Here is a 22,091-nt window from a genome sequence, read left to right as displayed (position 1 = left end):
GAAAAATTGTTTAAATTTAAGGCAGCTTTCAGATTTAAAGTTGAATGTGCACCTAAGATTCAACTTTGAAACATTATGCAAATATTTCAAGCTCTGCTTTCCCAAATGCTCACAAGGAGGCACCACTAGTGCTGTTTTATTTTAATCGAACTGTCCTGGGCCATTACTGACATGTAGAAACAGATACATTTCTTAAAACTATGGAATCAGCCATCTGAGTCAAGGACCAGTGTGCTATTCTCTGGCACTGCCAACAACCACTCTCCTATAACTCATTATATAGGCAGGTCCAAATTAGTGACGGTGAAAAGTCTCAGTTGTGGCGAGTCATGAAGAGTTTTAGTGGATGATGTTATCTGGATGTCTTTTAGAGGCTTATTATCTGCCTCATCTTGAGCAAAGTTAAACGTCAGCCATGGAGTTACAGAAGCTGGACCATGAAAATTACCATTATTTGCAATTCATTAGTTGTATTCATCCCTCAATAGGTTTTATGTTTACTCCAGCCCTTAATAAGTTGTATAATGTCAATTAAATAATACAAGAGTGGATTAAAGCATTTTGAGGCTTAGATGCATAAAAAAAAACAAAAAAAAACGGGGGTTGTCTCCCCTAGACTTTCTTGTATACTCAGATATGGGGATGGATATTTGAGGTGTAAACCACAACACAATGATTATATTTTTATATTACGCACATTAAAAAACCATCAACAAAAATCAAATCAAATTAAAATATTGAACAAAAAAAGGAAAATTGAATAAATAGGACTCTGCAGCTGCATGAATAAAAGGTAAAGTACCACTTCTGGTTAGCGGAAATAGCCCAAAAGTTGATAGAAATCTACGTTTTGTATCTAATACTTGTAAACAAAATTTGGTTGACCTAAATGAAAGCGTACTCAGGTTATCGTGTTTACACACGCACACACACAGACACAAAGACATAATTCCAAATTTAGTATTTTCGGACTCAGAGAGGTCTAAAACATCAACATTCATCAAAATCTTGACATGAAATTTTTGGACAATTACAATACTTTCCCTATACTTCATATATGAGAAAGTAAGATATTTTGTTATTATTCATCTGCAATTTAGATCTTTTTCCCTCCTGCCTTTGGTCACACTGTATATAATTCTTACAGCATAAAGCTGCAGATTTCTTGATATTGATCTTCAAGCTAGCAGCCTTGTTTTTTTTTACTTTTTCATCAAATGAGAATTTCCTATTCCACAAAATAATTTGTGTGGTTATGAAATACTACTAGTATATTACGATTGCCTTGGTCATAGTTCCAGTTCCATATCATTCAGACATTTTTGTTACACAATTTCAGTCTACATACAGTATCCATAACGCTCTTCACTGAATGTGGGTAAAGAGCACTGTAGCAAGTTAATTGACAAATCACAAAATGTACAAAAATAAAGCTACAGATTATTTTAAACACAAAGTAACAGAATAAATTTTATGTTGAAGACACTTCTTTCCAGAAAGGGTATTAAACTATAGGTTGTTACAACTCAAGGACTAAATGACATCTCTTACATGTGAGTGGGAGACAACTTCATAGCTGTTAATGGTAATGCCAGTCTGAGTCAGGGATGGTTCACTTCCTCTCCCCTTTCTGGCCCTCAGAACAGAAGATTGACAGTAGGAGGAGCTATGAAGTCACTTTCACTTCAGACAATGAACCTGCTGCTTTCTCCCAGAACCACCTAAGAAGATGCCACCTCCAAGCGATATCAGAATTGTTAGATTCACATCTGAAACAATGTTATGCTGCAGCGCTGGCTGCTGTTCCAATCTTTGCATTTTTTGTTTTGGCCAAAACATGCCAATTACATGGGTTTCACCATCTGGTGCCTCAACTCTTTATCGTTGTCCTTTTGCTACAGCAGCCAACATGCACCCATATGAAACATATGTAATATCAAGTTTTTAAGAAGCCTTCTTGGATAAGGCAGTGTAATTTTAAATAGCTCAAGATAAAACAATATGGTCATGGGTTTAGATGCCACTGTTGGTTGACTGAATCAAATGTGTGTGTTATACTTTTTTAAATGAATTTTCTATTAACGTTGCACTAAACAAATATGAGAAAGTTTACTGAAAAACTATTCACCATAAAAGATATCATACACAACAAAACATTCTCAAATCAGCTTAATCCAATTCAGGGTTAGGAGGGTCTCAGAGCCTATCCTGGCAGCACTAAGCACAGGGCAGAAAACAGCCATTGATAGGGTGCCAGTCCATTATGCGTTCCACTGATTCAGTGCTCTTATAGGATCAATCTGAAACCTAGTCAGCCTAGCATCAGAGAGATGTATTTTTACTTCTGTATGGAAGGCAGCAATGTAGTCTTATAATGTTATCTGAGTCTTGCTGATTTTGCAGACTGGCCAGGTAGCAATCAAGGGCACTGCTGCCTTTAAATAAAAACGAAATGAAGCACGAGTGTAATATTGGTAAGGGTCAGCAATTGGTACTTTGGGCTAGTTTGGCAAGGAGGTTTAGAGGTAACATTTGATGGTGTTTAGGGCTTGAATCAAAAGTGACCCCAGGAGGGCTATAATGTAGATCAACAACTTGTACCTTGCTGATGAGGTTTTGCACAGCAAGAGCTCAGCAACAGTAGTGAGAACCTAATACATTTAGTTTGGTTCATATTTTACATTATGCAGCAGCTAATACACAATGTGCCACTGTATTGTACATTATTAGATTCTACCCCATGTATTAATACTTTCTAAGATAAAACAAATTAACAAGTGGTTGTGTCTAAATGAGTTACGATAATTGCCAGTGCATGTATTGTATGTTGTGACACCACAAGGAAACTCTGCATAAGAGACACACCATTTGGAGCCATTAAAACATAAAGGTGAAACAAGTGGCAAGTGCCCGATTACCTGATGAGTTTGTGACTTAAAGCTGAAAAATAAAGACACTTTATGCCACATATCTTCAGTACCAGAAGACAATTTCCCCCACTAATAAAAATAGAGTTTTGGTGTTCCATTTTTGAATATGAATAAAGATTAAAAAAAACAAATTCTACATGCCAGTTTACTTTTATTTTGTTTAAGGGATGCAAGAGTTTTTGTGGCTTACGTGACACATACATCTGATTATGATAATATTTACTGTATAGTCAAACAAGCCTTGTCCCTGTCCACCTTTCTTCAAATGGCAACATTAAAAGCTAGTGCACTAAAAAGTGTTTGTTCTTTGTTTGTTAAAATAGGGTACAAAGAAGTTTAGAGTTTGTGCTTGAGTATGCCCTGTAATGGTACCAGCACATAATGACCCTGGAATGCATAAGCAGTTTAGAAAATGGATGGATATATCTTTTAAAAGAAGTTGCAGTTGACGACATAATCTAATTATAGTGAAAGATAATGGACCCATTTACATACAGTGGGAGCTCCCCTTTTAACTGATAAAAGGAACATAGTTGTAAATGTATACCTCATTCTGAATAAGCACTTAATTACTACTGCATCTTGGGATTTAAAAATAATAATCATGGTGTGGTCTTCTTTCTGCGCATTCCTGTCAAAGGCACCTAACTGGTACATTTGTGCATCCTTGTCATGGAGCCAAGTTTTAGACTATCACTTATATAACTTATGCCACGTTAGCACCCTGAAAATGGAATATGATTAAGCATGACGAGTTTGTTAAGTGAGTACCAAAATAACTAACTGAAGTAATGAATTTGTCATACTTGGAACTGGATTTTTTTCTAGGCAGATTGTATTGTATACATTTCAGTCCTTCATCTCTTGAGGGCCTTACAAGGTGTCTTTCAAGACAGATATTTAACAATAGTTTAATTATGATGATAATCTAAGTTAATTATTCAGTTACCAATAAACCCTGGTTAATCACAGCATGCTCACTTCATCAACACCCATTCTTTAATATCTAAAATCCACAAATTAAATGTTCACATGAATGCTTACAATTCTTTGTATTTGATAAAAACAAGTGATGAAAACAGCAGTCATAAAAGATATTGCTAGTAAATTTCAGATCTGTATTTTTTAAGGTGACAAACTTTAATGATAAAATTAAATAGTCAAAATTAATATAAGCAAGAAATGAAGAATATTGTGACAAAAAGGCCTTCTTGTTGAAATTAATATAACTATTGGACAAATACTGTTTGCTAAGAATTGAAAACTTGTTAACTTAGTTCAAGTAATGTACATTTTAAGCTGTACAGCCTTTAGAGTCTTTGGCATAATAAAGCGCTTAGTGTTGGTATGTTCTGTTCAATGAACTATAAAAAATAAACACTGATCAAATAATTTATAGTATGCTTTTATTGTTTTGAAATTGCAATGCTGTAATAAAATCCACCGGAGTTTATCAAAAACACCATTAAAATTTTCACAAATTATATGGTCACAGTGGTTCTTTATACTGTATTTCTGCTGAGACAATTGTTTAAAAACTTCTCAGATGATACATTCACTTCCTATGGCCTTTTTGTCAAAAGCAATGGGTTTTTGAAAATTTTAAGATGTAGCATAATAATTATTACAATATTTATGAGACTATGCTAATTATCATAAGGTTGCCAAATGTGGCATGTCAACAGGCATACCTTGTGGAAAACTATTGAAAAACCACAAAAAAGCTAATCAGACATCAAAAGTATGGGTATGCTAAGATAACAAAGTCAAAAATCAGAAGTGTGAGAATGCTAATATAACAAAGAGTAGCATTTTAACATTTTTTTAGACCAGCCATTTTTAAACAATAAAATAATTCTTATGTGTGTATTTCTGTATGAGCTACAAATGACAAAACAGACCTCCGTACAGGACATTATAGGTACAGTATAAGTGGAATTTTTAGGTTATAGACATACTGTGTGTAACAGAATAATAACATAAAACTATAAGCTAATTTAGATTTAAATGCTCAAACTAATACTGTACATTTATAAGCAACATTTTGAAGTACCTGTATAATGAAATACAATTGTCTTCCATAAACACTGATGTTATACTTACAGAGTACATAGTTTTAACCATTCGAGGAGCGGTTGATATGCTGGAGGCATCATCCTCCAGGTTGTGTGTTTCCTTATTGACAGTCTCTACCTTGATGTCAGGTTTGCCCAGGGTAACTCCCCTACGACCTGCAAGATGAATATATGAACTGAATATTGTCAACCATGAATATCTATAAACTAGACATTTAATATAAATCCATATTGTTTTTTTAGAAACAGCCATACTAGTAAAACAACAATTAGATTAATAAAAAAACTAAATTTACATATTAACTGCATGGATTTTTAAGCCGGTTATGAAAGCTTTCATCTTTAAAGACTGATGTTTAAAAATCAGAAATAAAGTGCTGTAAGAAGATAAGTTTTGATTACTTCAAATTGATTATGCCATGATTTAAAGGAAATTAATGGAACAAAATGTTTTTTAATCACAGTATTTAAATGTAAATTAGATGCTTTTATGTACTACTGTCTATCTAATCCTACGCAATTTACCCAAAGAAATTTTATTCTAGGGAATAAAACCAATGGTGTTCTTGAACTTGCTTGTGTTCTGCTAATTCAGAATTTAGGAGACAAAAAAAGCAAATAACATTCAAGGTTTATTATTATCTCAAAAAAGAATGAAAGATTAATATTGCATTTTTAATCCTCAAATTAAAAATGATCTCCAATCCCCTGAATTAGAAAGGTGTGAGTGTCCAGTATCACCTAGTAATTGTTATGATAGTGGGGAAGGAAACACAGTGCTCCTATGGAGTTTTATTGAAAGGAAAGGATATCACATATGGCTTTAGTTTATTAGGCCATAGTGTTAAATATTGTCTAGAAGAGCAATAAATAACTGTACGGTTAGAGAAAAATCATAATGACAAGTGCAAAAAGAGCTTGAGAATGCCGCTGGGCGAGCTGACTAAAAATGATGACTAGCCCGTCAAATAAACTTAAAATAAATTCGTCATATTTATCTTGAATAGAAACAGTAAATACTTATACAATCAACCTATTTTAGTTTTCGGTATTTTATAAAAAAATATTGGCAGAGTAAAACAATGGTAAAATATTCCATTTAGAATGTGTGTGTGAATCACCTGTAAGCCAGCAAAATGACGGGTGAGAACATTCTCTTCCTATGTTTTGTTGCCTGCATACATAAGTTACATTTAAATTGGACTACATGTGATACACAAACCTAAATATCTTGTGAGTTAATGAAGTGTTCTATTGAAATAAAAACCTGGATGATATAAACTATCCTGAACTCAGATAACATAATTTGTTAATCATAATCATCCAGTCTGTATAAAATGTGGATTTTAATATAACATTTGTTCTGGTAGCAAGTTGAAGAAAAAAACTGTAGAAGAAATGCTGACTTAATTATTTTTTTTCTAATTTGACTGAAGTGTCTGACTTATACGTTTGCTCAAAGAATTCTTACGTCTACATCAAATACAGAGTACTGTATATGGTCCAGTGTGAAAATCTCAGTACTAAAGAAAGCAATACTAGTTCACTTTTCATCATTTTCCAGTCCTATATATTGGCATTTATGAAAGCAGTGGTTGCACCCTATTGCCCAAGCAAAGGCATACCACTAAACACTAAAAAAGGGAAGTTTTACTCAATTTCTTTGGAACATTTTTCAACTCTGAACCTTACTTTAAGGTGGCATGTGTAGCACTTGAAAGTTCAATATATTTGTACATCTTTACATTTCACCAAATTGCATCAAATATTAAGAGCTTTCATATTATGTATTATTTTATCATTCTATTAACACAATGTAATTCAAAAAAACTGTGAAAAAAAGCAAAATAATTTTCTGAAAGCCAAAATGTGAAAGAAACTAAATACAGGTGAACTTTCTCTTATAATTTCATCAAATAAATATCTGCAGGGAAAGTGTCTTTACTTCTGAGGAAAGCAAATAACTTGTGCCTAGCAGACACAAATCCAGTGGGTAGCTAAGCCAATTCTTTCACATTTTGCTTATATCACAGTCTTGTATTCTGACTTTAATCTTCTGCACTCTCTGCATTTATTTAATCTATAGGAAGTATTCTGGTAAAAGGTTATGCTTCTGAAAAATGATGCATTTTAAAATGTAGTATTTTCTGATATGGTAAGAATGCATGTTATTTCACATGCAATATTTTATCACCATGCAACATTTATAGAAGAATTCTAAGGTGTAATGCACCTGCTGCAATAGTGAAAAAAACGCCACCATCGGCTCACTTCGGAAAACCAAATAAAAATGTTAAGATTGCAGAATGCAAATATTTGCAATCAGTGTCAGTTACAGTAAGATTCAGAAGAACAAAAAAATTAGACTCCAAACCAGGCTTTTTTTTTAAATGAGTGCCTTGTGTGGTTCACGTAATCTGTGGTGACCTCTTGCTAATACTGTTTTAGTGCCTACAGTCCTTTGAAAGGAATCAGGAACAAGAGAAACTCTTTAGCGAGAAAGAAATGATAGCTCCTTGTATCTCTCTAAATATCTCCCTGCAGCAAGTGTCAGGGAATCCATGACTGCTGGATAATTCGCCACAGAGGTACGTAATCTTTGTTTTTGCCTGTTGAATAACTATTTTACAGCAGGCAAATTTTAAATAAAGTTAATGATAAATGCCCAATACTTTCAGCTTGGTATGATAAAGTATTTTATGTTTGTTATTTTTTCTTACTTTTACTTTCCCCGACGTGGGTTAATTTATGCCACAGTTAGATCCATCTTACAGTGCAATCAGTTGCCTCATCAAAGCCAATAGCTAGATCTTGATTGCTTTTCTGCTAATCTGTGAAAAATGTTTTCTAAGATGCAAGTACTGTAGATCACAAAGTAGCATTTTCTATCTCATTTAATTAAGATATAATTGCAGTATAAGACTCTGATATAGGTGCGATGAAGTGGTTTAGCTTAGGCACTTTCCTGATGTGACAGCATCCATTAGCGCATTATCACAAGTCACAGCAGAGTAAAGTGTGTCTGAGACTTTCTGCCAAGACAGGATGACTGCATTTGCCCCTTATGTTTTACAGTTTAACATTCTACAACTTACTGAAAAGATTTCAGCATATTCTAGTTACTTATTATCAACCATTTATGAACATAACTATGGCAGAAGAAACAAATCACACCTAGGAAAACACTCTTTGCCAAAGATCTTAAACAAACAGCCTACAGTAACAAAGATGTATTAATGGATAGATGGATGTTTCCTTACTTCCTTTGCGTTGTCTATACAGGAAGAGGGTTAGTGCAATTAATACAAACATCAGAAGAATTGAAGCTCCTACTGTCCCACCAGCTATGATTCCAACAGGGACAATCTCTGTAAAAAAGAACACAACAATATTACAAATAGGGTAAACTCTAAATTCATCTCAGGTATTGTTCCAACTATTTTTATAGCCACCATTTCAACATGTAACTCTATGTCCTGCACCAAGGCCTAACAGAGTACTGGCTCCCTTCTTATTCACCTTGTACACCTCAACACATTCCTGAGCGTGCCATTGGCAGAAATTTTCTGAAGATATATCAGCATTGCAAGGGAAGGTTGATGATGAACTTTGAAGGAGTACTTTTGTTGAATGGCACAATGTTGACAAATCAAAAGAGATGGTATTTTTAAACAGTCCAAGGCATCTGGGAAACTGACCAGAGTGGACTGCCAAGACAAAGGCTGTGTTATTTTTAGGAGCCTCAGCTCCTTTGTGGGATAGAAATCTTTGTTACATATACTACAGGTACTCTATTAGGCTATGTTCACACTACTATTTTTAACTAAAACAATTTCTGTCCACTCTAGCATTTTATATGTTTTACAATAGTATCACTGTCCTCACTAAATTGCCCCAAAACACACATGACATAGATGTTCCCCTAAACTGGACATGGGCACATCGGGAAAAAAAATCTTTGAAGGTGCAGTAGCACTACCATCCACAGGACTTATCACAAAACTGCAGCAACTGGTAGATGTTTTGCATTTTGCACATGTACACAGCAATCAAACTGTACAAAATGCAATTCTGATGCATACAGATAAGCAACAGAAGTGCTATGTCGGAGTATGGTTTTCTTCTGTGAAAGATGACCAATTAGGTCATGAGCATGATCAAACTAGAGCATGATTAGAGTCTGCTTCTTCTTATTTTGGCTGCTCCTGTTAGGGGTTGCCACAGCAGATCATCTTCTTCCATATCTTTCTGTCCTCTGCATCTTGCTCTGTTACATCTGTCATCTGCATGTCCTCTCTCACCACATCCATAAACCTTCTCTTAGGCCTTACTCTTTTCCTCTTCCCTGGCAGCTATATCCCTAACATCCTTCTCCCAATATACTCAGCATCTCTCCTCTGCACATGTCCAAACCAACGCAATGTTGCCTCTCTGACTTTGTCTCTCAACCATCCAACTTGAGCTGACCCAATATTGTCCTAATTTCTAATCCTATCCATCCTCGTCAAACCATATGCAAATCTTAACATCTTTAACAATGTTACCTCCAGCTCTGTCTCCTGCTTTCTGATAAGTGTCACCATCTCCAACCCATATAACACAGCTGGTCTCACTACTGTCCTGTGTTTTCAAAAAACTGTTCCCACTGCAATGCTGTATTCGGAAGAATAGAAAAGTTTTTTTTCAAAAGTATCTCTTTTCATTAGTTGAATATGCAGGGGAAATATGGATATACAATTAAAACAGAGAATAATGCCTGCATTTTAAACAACAATGTGGTAGTGTGGATGGGGCCTTAGCCTGCTGTAGCAGATGCAGTCTTGTATCTGACAGCCTGCTGGGGCAACAGCACTACTACTACTAGTACTACGGCCAGCAAATTGAATAATTATAAGGAGGGGCTAACCCTTTCCTGAAAATCAACTGGACTCTCTAGAGGTTTAATTATACAAAGAACTCTCAAAAAACTGCATATCTACATCATGGACAGTGACACTTTATGGCTAAGCAGAGGAGCATCTTCAGCAACAGATGGATGCAGCTTTAAAGAGTGCTATACGAGTTCATTCAAACAGCAGCTATTACAGATATGGAGTTGTTGTGACATATGATTGTTGCTGTTTTGACATAGAATTGTTGCTATCACTTTTGCAATTTCCATCAGGCTCAAGTGGGTTTCCAGTATTATTATTATTATTATTATTACTATATTTATTATTGTTATTACTATTATTATTATAAAAATTACCCTAGACAGTAATTTGAACTGTGGGAAGAAAATTGAATTCCTAGTAAAAAGTTTCTGGAGGACACTCAAACTCTAGTATAAAGAATTTATTATATTACTATTATTAAAATTCTTATAACTGATATTATTATTAGGACAGGGCACCGGCACAGAACAAATCATATATTTTATAAAAACAAAGAAAAAGAACACCCCTCTTATTTTTCTGACATTTTATTGTACTATTTATTGTTACAATATTGTTACTATTTATTATTACTTTTTCTTCTTCTTATTCATTATAGATACCTTGTTTGTCACTGCAGGAGCCCATGGAATAACAATGGAATGCCTGCTCCAGTATTACAAAGTTGCTGTAGTAATCTTAAGTACATGCAATAATTTTAAATAGCAAACAGCAACACGATTTACTTCAGACATGTGCAAGTGTACAGTGCATAAAAGGCACGACCCAAAATAATGCTAACCCCCTTTAGAAATAAAAATATGAGACACCTTTTCGTATAGTTTTGCCTGTTATGCTATCAGCTTTTAACAATAATTAGAACAAATTGTTCTTTTGATGCAAAAGAGTTTTTTATACTTTTGATGCTTTTATACTTGTATTTTTATGTTTTTTCATACTAATAAAACATAGTTGCTTTTGTAAGGTTCAGTGTTGACCACTCCCCTCCACACCGCTCATCTAATCATTACTCCTATGGCGTACATCCTCTCTTCATACCATCCCGTGACACTCTCAGTGCTGCTAACTCGCCCTTCAATGCAGTCGCTTATAATAACAAGGCAGAAAAGTAATATCTGTTCAATAACGTTGAATTATAGATTGCGATGGAAAAACAGTGGCAAGAGCTGATAATGAATGTTGAAAAAAAGAAAATGAACAAAAAATAGCTGCATATAATAAATATCAAAAACAAAGGGAATCTATACTAATAAAAAGCAAAGCCCTCACTCACTCACTCACTCACTCACTAATTCTCCAACTTCCCGTGTAGGTAGAAGGCTGAAATTTGGCAGGCTCATTCCTTACAGCTTACTTACAAAAGTTGGGCAGGTTTCATTTCGAAATTCTACGCCTAATGGTCATAACTGGAAGGTATTTTTCTCCATTAACTGTAATGGAGTTGAGCTGGAAAGACATGGGGGCGGAGTTTCGTGTGACATCATCATGCCTCCCACGTAATCATGTGAACTGACTGTCAACGCAGTACGTAGAAAACCAGGAAGACCTCCAAAAAGCGCTTAAGAAAACATGCATTATATAATTGAGAAGGCAGCGAAACAATAAGAAGCGAGCGAGTGACATATACTACGATATTCATGAGTGCTGCTACCTTGGAAAGAAAGCAAGGTGTAAACCTAAACTTTAAATTAAGTTCATAGAAAGGCTACTGCTGGCATTTCACATGCCCACAGGTAATGCGGGGTACAAGTTTAATGAGAGGACGCAGGATATAAACGAGAGTTTTGATCACTTTGTAACTAAGTTAAAATTGTAGGTGAAGGGGTGTGCTTATGCAAATTCGAGACTGTGTTTGTGGGGATTGACAGTTAAGGCGGGTGGGGGAGTCACGTCATCATCTCCCCTCCCATTTACCTCATTTCGCTCTGAGCTGAGCTCTGCGGCTAACGCCGTCTTCCGAAGCAACTTCGTCACACTGCCACCAAACACTCACAGAAAAATCCACAAGTTAATACACACGCTGTCTCTAGAGTTTCTCCACACTGAATCCTCCAGGCACTACTTACAAAAGGTTACATTGACAATCGTGTTATGTTATTTTTAAAAGCTTTCCTTTTCTTAGCACAAGCACAGCTGAGAAGCTTGATGCATGTGCTCCATAACGCTTAAAAATAATGCATTTAATCACACTTTGCATTACAAGCAAAGGGAGCTTTTGTCAATGCATGATTTCCTGGTACACCGATTACATTGATCAGCGCATCCCGATTCATTTTACCCTCGCACCACCTTAGTTTGAGAAGAAGTATGAAAAAATATGAGGTTAACACAGAAAAACAGATCACCAATTCAAGCTTTATGAATAATCGATTCGCCATCAATAATTGTTTTGGTAAAGCCATCCTCCTTCCATTTTATAATTTTTCCGCCAATAGCCATGATTAAATGAGCGGTAAAAAGTAAGAGCAAAGCAAGGGTGACTTATTTAGGCAGGCATATATATGACAGCAACACTCATGACAATGTCAATCATGTTACGTTATTATTAAAATGTTTCCTTTTCTTTTCATTACTTCTTTAACACACTACTTCTCCGCTGCGAGGCGCTGGTATTTTGCTATATATATAATATATGAATGACCTCCAAAGAGCGCTGTGACTTTTGATATCATGAACGTGTGTACAAAAACTGGGGTCTCCTGCCCAGCAAAAGTCGAGCAGCCAGCGTGCGTGCATAGCTGTGCCGCCTTTGAGACGCTTACTGCGCTTCTGCCTTAAGTCAAAGTGAGCACTTTTCATTTTTTCATCCTCCCCCTGCGCTATAGCCCAGACAAGTGCAAACATGGGACCCCTTTTCTACACCACGGCAAAATAATATTAAGGCGATTCACACTTTCTTTTGCACGATATACGATTATGAGGTCCTCAGCTCAGATTATGAAGACACGCACACGAGTGGAGGACTGACAGTGCCATCACAGCCGATTAATGGCGGGACGTCTCACCAGTCTACACAAGACCCACGCGACTGTCCCCAAAAGGCGATCATAATGTCAGCGAACACATCTCTCTATACTATATAAAAGAAAAAGGCAACTTTCCTTTCTTTACACCTTTTTTCCTTTTATCCCAAACCAAAGCCTTTCTCTCTTAACACTGCAGAGGACACAAAAATAATTTTCTTTAATTGCCGGTAAGGCACATTACCAGAGGCACAAATTTGAACGCTCACATAGAAAATGTTATTTCTATACCACAGCCGTCGTGTAGCGCCTTTCAAAAGGGATCTACTACCGAGAGATGATCCATATACATTTTAGCTGCTGTTAGTTACTTACCTGTTGTGTTACACAGTCTTTAAAATGTAGTTTACCCAAACCACTCCAGTAGTGCTCAATGTACCTGTACTTCTTAAAACGTTAATGTTTTACTGTTTAATAACTTATAGACTATATTTTATTATTTTTCCCTTGCACTCAGTGACCAAAGCTATACACACACATATAGACAGATACAAACATACACACAAGTATATGTATGTGTATATACAGGGAGTGCAGAATTATTAGGCAAGTTGTATTTTTGAGGATTAATTTTAATATGGAACAAACACAGTGCTATCAGTCAATCCAAAATGTTAATAAACCTGAAACCTGAATGTTTCACAACGGAAATGTGAGTGTGAACATCATCAGGAGAATACATATGTGCATAATTATTAGGCAACTATTAGTGTGCAGATTTATTATGCAACTAAAGGAAAATGAAAATTTTCCCATCTCACTTGTTTATTTTCATCTGTTATAGTGAGAATAATAAACAAACACCTCAAAATTTACAAATAAACATCTCTGACATTTCAAAAAAAATAAATCAATCAATCAATGACCAATATAGCCACCCTTCTTTCCAATAACAGTCATAAGCCTTTCCATTCATGGAGTCTGTCAGTTTCTTGATCTGTTGACGATCAGCTTTTGTGGAGCAGTGACTACAGCCTCCCAGACACTCTTCAGAGAGGTGTATTGTTTTTCTCCCCCGTAAATCTAGCGTTTAAGAAGTGCCCACAAGTTCTCGATAGGGTTTAGGTCAGATGAGGAAGGGGCCATGTCATTATTCCTTCATCTTTAAGGCCTTTACTGGCTGGCCACGCAGTGGAGAACTTCGATGCAAGTGATGGAGCATTGGCCTGCATAAAAATCATGGTCTTTTTCCTGTATCACTGTTTGAAGAAAGTGTTTGACAGAAACTGGCAGTAGGTTTGGGAGTTGATTTTTAGTTCATCTTCAATGCAAAAAGGTCCAACTAGCTCATCTTTAAAATACCAACTCATACCAGTACCCCACCTCCACGTTGGAGTGGAGCTCTGTGCCCATTACTGATCCACAGGTCCATCCATCTGGTCCATCAAGAGTCACTCTCATCTCATCGGTCCATAAAACCTTTGAAAAAAATCTGTCTTCAGATATTTCTTGGCCCAGTTTTGACGTTTCAATTTATGTTTCTTGTTCAGTGGTGGTTGGGTTTCAGCCCTCCTTACCTTGGCCATGTCTTTGAGCACTGAACACCTTGTACTTCTGGGCACTCCAGGTAGGTTGCAGCTCTGGAATATGAAAGTACTGGAGGATAATGGGTTCCTGGTAGCTTCACGTTTGATTCTTCTCAAATCTTTGGCAGCTAATTTGCGTCTTTTGTTCTCAACACGTTTCTTGCGACGCTGTTGACTATTTGCAACAAAATGTTTCATGGTTCTGTTATCACACACCAATATCTTAGCAATTCCAAAAGTGCTGCATCCCTCTGAAAGACTTTTTACAATTTTTGACTTTTCAGAGTCAGTTAAATCTCTTTTTTGGCCCATTTTGCCTGAGGAAAACTAGCTGCCTAATAATTCTGCACACCTTGATATAGGGTGTTGATCTCCTTAGGCCATCACCTGACGTGCTTAAATCCAATAAGCATTCAAGTTAATACAGCTTGGAGTTGGAATATACGCATTAAAAATGATGATATGGTCAAAATACTCACTTGCCTAATAATTGTGCACACAGTGTATATGTATGTATGTGTATATATATATATTATCGCAGTAGAGGGCAGTAGTGCTCCCTTGAACCCTCAGGTACCACACCAAACACCTGGTAAAAGTGCTACAATAATTATATTTATTATAATAATGTGCACCAAGCACCCTTCACTCCACTATATTCATCAATCACAATAATAAATCAGTAACAATCACAATCCTCCACTCCCAGACGCGTTGCCCTCCTACCACCCAGCTCAGCTCAGTGTCTGAGAGTTCCCAGAGTCTTTTTATTCCTCCTGACCCGGAAGTCTTTCTGCCCAACAGTTCCACAAGTCCTTACTCCTTCCTGGTCAGGGTAAACAGTACTTTTCTTCACCCCGGAAGCCCGCCGCTCTTCCTGTGACGAACTTCCGGTCATGGTGCCCAAATGAGTCCATTGGCCTCCGACAGCGACTCCCAGTGGCCCCCAAGGTATCCAGCAGGGCTGTGTATAAAAACTACATAGTCCATGAGGCCCTGCTGGAATCCGGGGCCCGTATATGCTCTCGGGAGAGCTCCTCCTAGCGGCCAGGGGGTGAGGGCGGAGTAAAATGCCGCAATCCACCACAATATATACACACACACACCCTATCTAGATATATATATATATATATATATATATATATATATATATATATATATATATATATATATATATATACACAAAACACACACACACACACATACATACATACACACATATATATAATTTGTGTGTGTGTATGTATGTATGTGTTTGTATATATGATGTAGATGGGTATGTATATATATATATATACATATGTGTGTATATGTAGATATCTATTCTCCGCTGCGAAGCGCGGGTATTCTGCTAGTCTATACTAATAAAAGGCAAAGCCCTCACTCACTCACTCACTCACTCACTCACTCACTCACTCACTCACTCACTCATCACTAATTCTCCAACTTCCCGTGTAGGTAGAAGGCTGAAATTTGGCAGGCTTATTCCTTACAGCTTACTTACAAAAGTTGGGCAGGTTTCATTTCAAATTCTACGCGTAAGGGTCATAACTGGAAGCTATTTTCTCCATATAATGTAATGGAGTTGAGTTGGAGATGGCCGTGGGGGGCGGAGTTTCGTGTGACATCATCACGCCTCCTACGTAAGTACGTAGAGAACAAGGAAGAACTCCAAACAGCGATGAGCACAAAACGCCATTTCACAATTGAGAAGGCAGAAAAACATTATGAAGCAAATGATGCATACAAGCATATTCATAAGTACAGCTACTGCGAAACAAAGCACGGCGTGAACTGTAAGTTTATATTAAATTAAGTTCATAGACAGGCTGCCACTAACGTTTGTAATTTAGTGCCTGCCCATATAAGGCCGTCCATCAGCGGCAATCCAATACAAACACTGCCGTAAATATTCACGGGTGAAGGACTGTGCTTATGCAGAGGAAGATGAGATGGTCAGGGTGGTGTTTGGCACAAACTCATTGAAACTGTGAGAGAAACTTTTAAGTGCCGGGTCTTAGCTGACATTACACGAGATGGCACCAGCACAGCTGGGAACCTTCGATGCAAGAACACCAAGCGGCTCACGTGAACTGACGCAGTGCACAGACAAAAGCAACAGTTCCAAAGAGTGCTGAACAAAAACGAATTACACAATTGAGAAGGCAGCAAAAAATATGAAGCGCCTGTACATACAATCATATTCATAAGTGCAGCTACTGCGGAAACAAAGCACACGGTGGAAAAAGTGAATGTCCCACTAAAGGAAGACAGTGTAAAAAAAAACCGTGCATGCAGTTTGTCACATCTCAGATAAAGAGGAAGACGAGCTGTTTATTGATGCAGTAAGAAACTAATCGATGAATGAAACCTCTTATCTTTACAACGATTGACAAACACGGAATGTAACTTGAACACATCCTACAAATACGAGCCTGATTGAAACAAATAATGATAATCAAATCCTTGATGACAGCAACATTCAATAACACTCACAAAACAATTACTGTATATTGACAATCATGTTACGTTATTTTTAAAATGTTCCCTTTTCTTTTCATAACTTCTACTTCTCCACTGCGATACACGGTATATATATAAATGTATATATATACCCGATCTACAGTACATACTTAGCATAGACAAGCCACACGCTGTGGTGCAATTGTAGAGTCTTCTCTAACGCCACATTCGAGGTTCGATTCCCAGAGGGGATGCACTGAGTATGTACGCGCTACCGATTCATTTTACCTTCAGATCTCCTTGGTTTGGGACGATGAAAAATATTAGGTTAACGAGAATCATGTTACGCTATTTTTAAAATGTTCCCTTTCTTAGCACAAGCACAGCTGAGAAGCTTCGATGCATGTACTCCATAACGCTGCTAAAAATAACGCATTTAATCACACTTTCAATTCCAAGCAAACGAGAACTTTTGTCAATGCATGATTTCCTGGTACATCCATTACACTGATGCACACATCACAGCTACAAAAATGTTAGAGTCGGAATAAAGCGCGTTCCTACGACTGATCATTTCGACTACCCGAAAGCCTTGATAAAAGCATGGTTTTGTGCACACTGAAAAGCAAGCAGAATTAGATGCATTACAGAAAGGGGACTTTGTGGCTCTTACTCGGGATCATTGGACTTCCGTGACCGTTAGTAATTCTAATTACATCTAATTACAAAATGTTCAATGATCACACTGTTTTAGCCTAATGTACAAAATAATTTTGGCTAATGTTACTCAGAGTTTAAAGATTAAGTTGGTCAAATTACCTTTTATGTTTCTGACTTATTTTTTTAAGAAAAAACTGCACTTTATGTTGAAATTTTGGTTATTATTATTTAAAGACAATACTATTCTGAAAATGTACTTAAAGTACTTAAACTAACACTTTATTTTTAAGTCTGCCCAATTTTAACCAGGGATGATATTTTTGTTTCTGTTTTGAATTCAAATGCAGTTTAAAAGCTTTTTTTCAGAAATTAAAACAGCTTCAGTTTACAATATTCATGTCCATGTCTATTATTTGATTCTGTGCCCACTAAAACCCTTTTAAATTAAAAAAAACATTTGCGATTTGGGGCAAATTTATGTGTGCGATTACATATGATTAATCAAGATTAATTCTTACACAGCCTCTAATTAATTGGATTAATATTTTTAATCGAGTCCCACCCCTAATATATATATATGTAGATTTGTATATATATGTGTATATACAGTATGTATATATGTGTGTGTGTATATATACAGTATGTGTATATATATGTATATATATATGTATGTGTGTATATGTATATATATATAACTGTGTATATATATGTGTATAGATGTATATATATATATATATATATATATATATATATATATATATATATATATATATATATATATATATTTATATATATGTGTCTGTGTGTGTATATATATATATATATGCCAGCAACACTCATGACAATGACAAAACAATTACATTGTCAATCATGTTACGTTATTATTAAAATGTATCCTTTTCTTTTTACTTCTCCGCTGCCAATCGCAGGTATTTTGATATATATATATATATATATACATATTATGAGGGGCCGTGCAGGAAAAAAAGATTGGTTCGTAAATATATACATTGGTTCATATATATATATTGGTTCAGATACATTGGTTTGAATATATACATTGGTTTTAATACATCCGTTTAGATATATATTTCGGTTCAAATATATACATTGGTTGGGATATATTGGTTAAGATATATACATCGGTTTGAATACATCCGTCAGATATATACATTGGTTTAGATACATTGGTTGAGATATATATAAATTGGTTTGCATAGATCCGTTCTGATATATATACATTGGTTGAGATACATCCGTTCAGATATATACATTGGTTTGAATACATCCGTTCAAATATATACATTGGTTGAGATATATATATTGGTTGATATACATTGGTTTAAATATATATATTGGTTAAAATAGATTGGTTTAGATATATACATCGGTTCAGATACATCCGTTCTGATATATATATTGGTTCAGATAGATCGGTTCAGATATATACATTGGTTGGGATTTATGGGCAGGCACAACGCGTCACCCATGTTTAGCATCTCCCTTTTGCTTCATCATTGCTTCAACACTGTTGTAATTATTGTGCACATTTTATACAAGCAGCATACGCTTGTCTGTCGCGCTTTGTTTCAGTAGCCCTATTTGTTGGGGTCCTCGATTTCAAAGCACTTTTTTCCTTTCATTATTTAAAACACTCGCAGATACCGCCTCTTCGCCTCGCTCCGTCCCGCCCCGCTCATTGTACCCGCCTTACTCGCTCCCTCTTGTCCCACCCATGACAGATTCTTCTCAAAAGCAGAGTTACCAGAAAGCATTAATCGCAACCACAGTACCTCCCATTTTTCACCTCATCAGACGCTGGTTTATCATTGGTGGAAAGCCGCCCGGTGATATCTGTTATTCCGTATTGGCAGCATTTCATTAAAGGCGATCTGCTTCAGCAAGGAACTTAGTCCTGTTTGCTGAAAGGATGTTATGAAGGGAAAACACTGGAGTTGCTCTGTTTCTTTAAATGTTGATCAGGGATCAAAATGACCAGAATATTCCCGCATCACAAATAACTGATGTTTAACTATTTTTATAGTAAAACTAACAAAACCACACACAAGCACGCACACGCCACACACACACTCAAACTCACAAATCGTGGGTCGCACGCATACTACTGATTAAGCGTATCTGTCAAGGAAGATTATTTTTCACCCCATAAAACAGATTCTTCTCAAAAGCTGAGTTACCAGGAAGCATTGATAGCAACCGCAGTACCTCCCATTTTTTCACCTCAACAGACGCTGGTTTATCATTGACCGAAAGCCGCCCGGTGATTTCTGTTATTCCGTATTGGCAGCATTTCATTAAAGGGTGATCTGTTTCAGCAAGGAACTTAGTCCTGTTTGCTGAAAGGATGTTATGGAGGAAAACACTGGAATAGCGCTGTTTCTTCTGAATGTTTATCAGTGATCAGGGACCAGAATGATCAGAATATTCCTGCTTCACAAATAACTGATGTCTGTTTTTATTGTAAAACTGAGAAAACCACACACACGCGCGCGCGTACACAACACAAACACTCAAACTCACAAATCGTGTGTCGCACACACTACTGATTAAGTGTATCTGTCACGGAAGATCATTTTTTTCACCCAATAAAACTTTAGTTTGTCAAAGTTAGAAAGCAGCGGTGATTTCTATTATTCCTTATTGGCAGCATTTAATTTAAAGATGATTCACGTCAACAAGGTGAAAGAGTCTCTTATTTTGACAGGGCGATCTTTTTTAGGCTTAAGCATTTTGATTGACTTACAAAAGAAAATAGCTATTACTTACCCTCTTTGCTTCAAATTGGCTTTTTAAAAACCTTTTGATATAATTTATTTATGACAGTATAAAATAAAAAAGTAGTGCTCAAAATTATAATGCGCGTATCTAACAGGAAGAGGTGGTGGTAAGAGTAAGATTGCTGACTCGCAGTTAAATGATCACTGGTTTGTGTCCGGGGGCTTCCTTTCTGTTATTTTATTTATTTATTTATTTATTTTACAAATTGCTTTGAGTAGTAAGAAAGGCGCTATAAAAACGTAAGGAATTAATAACAATAATAATAATAGTATTATTATTATTATTATTATTATTATTATTATTATTATACGTGTGAATGCATGATCAAATTCAGCCGCTGCGTAGTGGGGTATGAATAGGGACAATACCACGAGTTCATTGAAATAATTACACAGCAAGGTGCACACGCAATGCAAACATAATGTGTATATTATTGAAGTAAAGGTTCATATAAATTAATTATATACAACTTTTTACAAGTTGAGAGATGTCAACTGGTTAAAATGCACGAAATTATACATGTATTGCTTTATAGTCCACACATAGTGTATGTATATTATTAAAATAATGATATAAAATCCTATAAAATGGTATAGAATCTGCGTCGTAGACTTATTTGTGTCAAATTTCTTCAAAGAAGTTTTTAATTATTTTGCTTTAAAAATCTTACGCAAACATGTGAACCGTTGAAAATCGCTGATCTTAATCAATTTGTTTTAACGCATGCTCCGTGCAAAATGCTGTCATATCTGTTAGTAAACATGCACGCAGCGATGTCCTGATGTCTGCGTTCTAAGGCTGCAGGTATTAAACGCTATTGACGTTTTACCGGGGTGCTCTGTGATTGAGGGCGGACAGTAAACTTTGTTAAAATGATATCGAAAAATACCAGTCGTCAGTTGTGTTTTCAGTCGTTTTGGCGTGTTTACTGTTCTGTTACCAAAAAATTCTTCAACGGGGCTCATCAACAAAGAAACGTGGATAGTAAGATTTAGTAAAATATCAGTAATAATAATACATTGCTCGACACCCAGTAACACTTTACAAAGACATTTAAAAGACAGCTCGTTAAAATAAATGTAGCAATCCATTGTCATGCTATAAGTGACAGCTTGCTCTTAAACATTTACACAGGTGTTTTTTCCTGGGAATAAAAAGGAAAAATCCACGAGAAATGTTTTGTTTTTGAACTCAAATTTCACCTCCGCCATGTGAGTCATTAAAACTATTGGAATGAAAACGCATGTCTCATCCACTGGTCGGGATGCTCGTTTTCCATGGCTGCTGCAGAGCTGTAAAATGTGTGCCCTCTGACTGCTGATTACAAAATAACACTGGAGAGGTAAAACTATGTAAAATTGATTTTAAAAGGTTGTAGTATAGTTTTCTATATAATCTTCTCCACTATGTGTCTGCATCCTATCCCTACAGGAACACTCATTTCCATGGCTGGAGCAGATCCATGGGCTTGTGTGCACCTGTCTGCTGCTTTCAAAATGAACCCTGCATAACTAATATTATCTGAAATCAATGGTAAAAGATTGCTGAAAGTCTTCTACATCACTTTCAAGTCTACTGTGTCCCATTGTCCTCTCCACTCAAAGGGACACTCACTTCTACAGCTGAGCTTTTGTGTCAGAGTTGTGAGCCCCAACTGTTGCTTGCAGAATGAACATTAGAC

The 22,091-nt window shown here is 36.2% G+C and overlaps 1 protein-coding gene across 1 annotated transcript in view; it reads right to left on the bottom strand.

Annotated features, from left to right (window-relative positions):
• The window catches only part of LOC120518438 (kin of IRRE-like protein 1), a 299,507-nt gene that overhangs the window by 8,338 nt on the left and 269,078 nt on the right, over positions 1-22,091 (bottom strand). The window contains exons 12-13 of the mRNA XM_039741222.1: positions 8,266-8,373; positions 5,034-5,161 (exon numbers count right to left, since the gene is read on the bottom strand). Coding sequence (XP_039597156.1) covers positions 5,034-5,161; positions 8,266-8,373 — 236 coding nt within the window. The remainder of the gene's footprint in view (positions 1-5,033; positions 5,162-8,265; positions 8,374-22,091) is intronic.

The sequence above is a fragment of the Polypterus senegalus genome, chromosome 18 (assembly GCF_016835505.1).
Source record: "Polypterus senegalus isolate Bchr_013 chromosome 18, ASM1683550v1, whole genome shotgun sequence".
Taxonomy (NCBI): domain Eukaryota; kingdom Metazoa; phylum Chordata; class Cladistia; order Polypteriformes; family Polypteridae; genus Polypterus; species Polypterus senegalus.
Note: the sequence above shows the minus strand (reverse complement) of the source record. Positions and strands in the feature narration are given on the sequence as shown.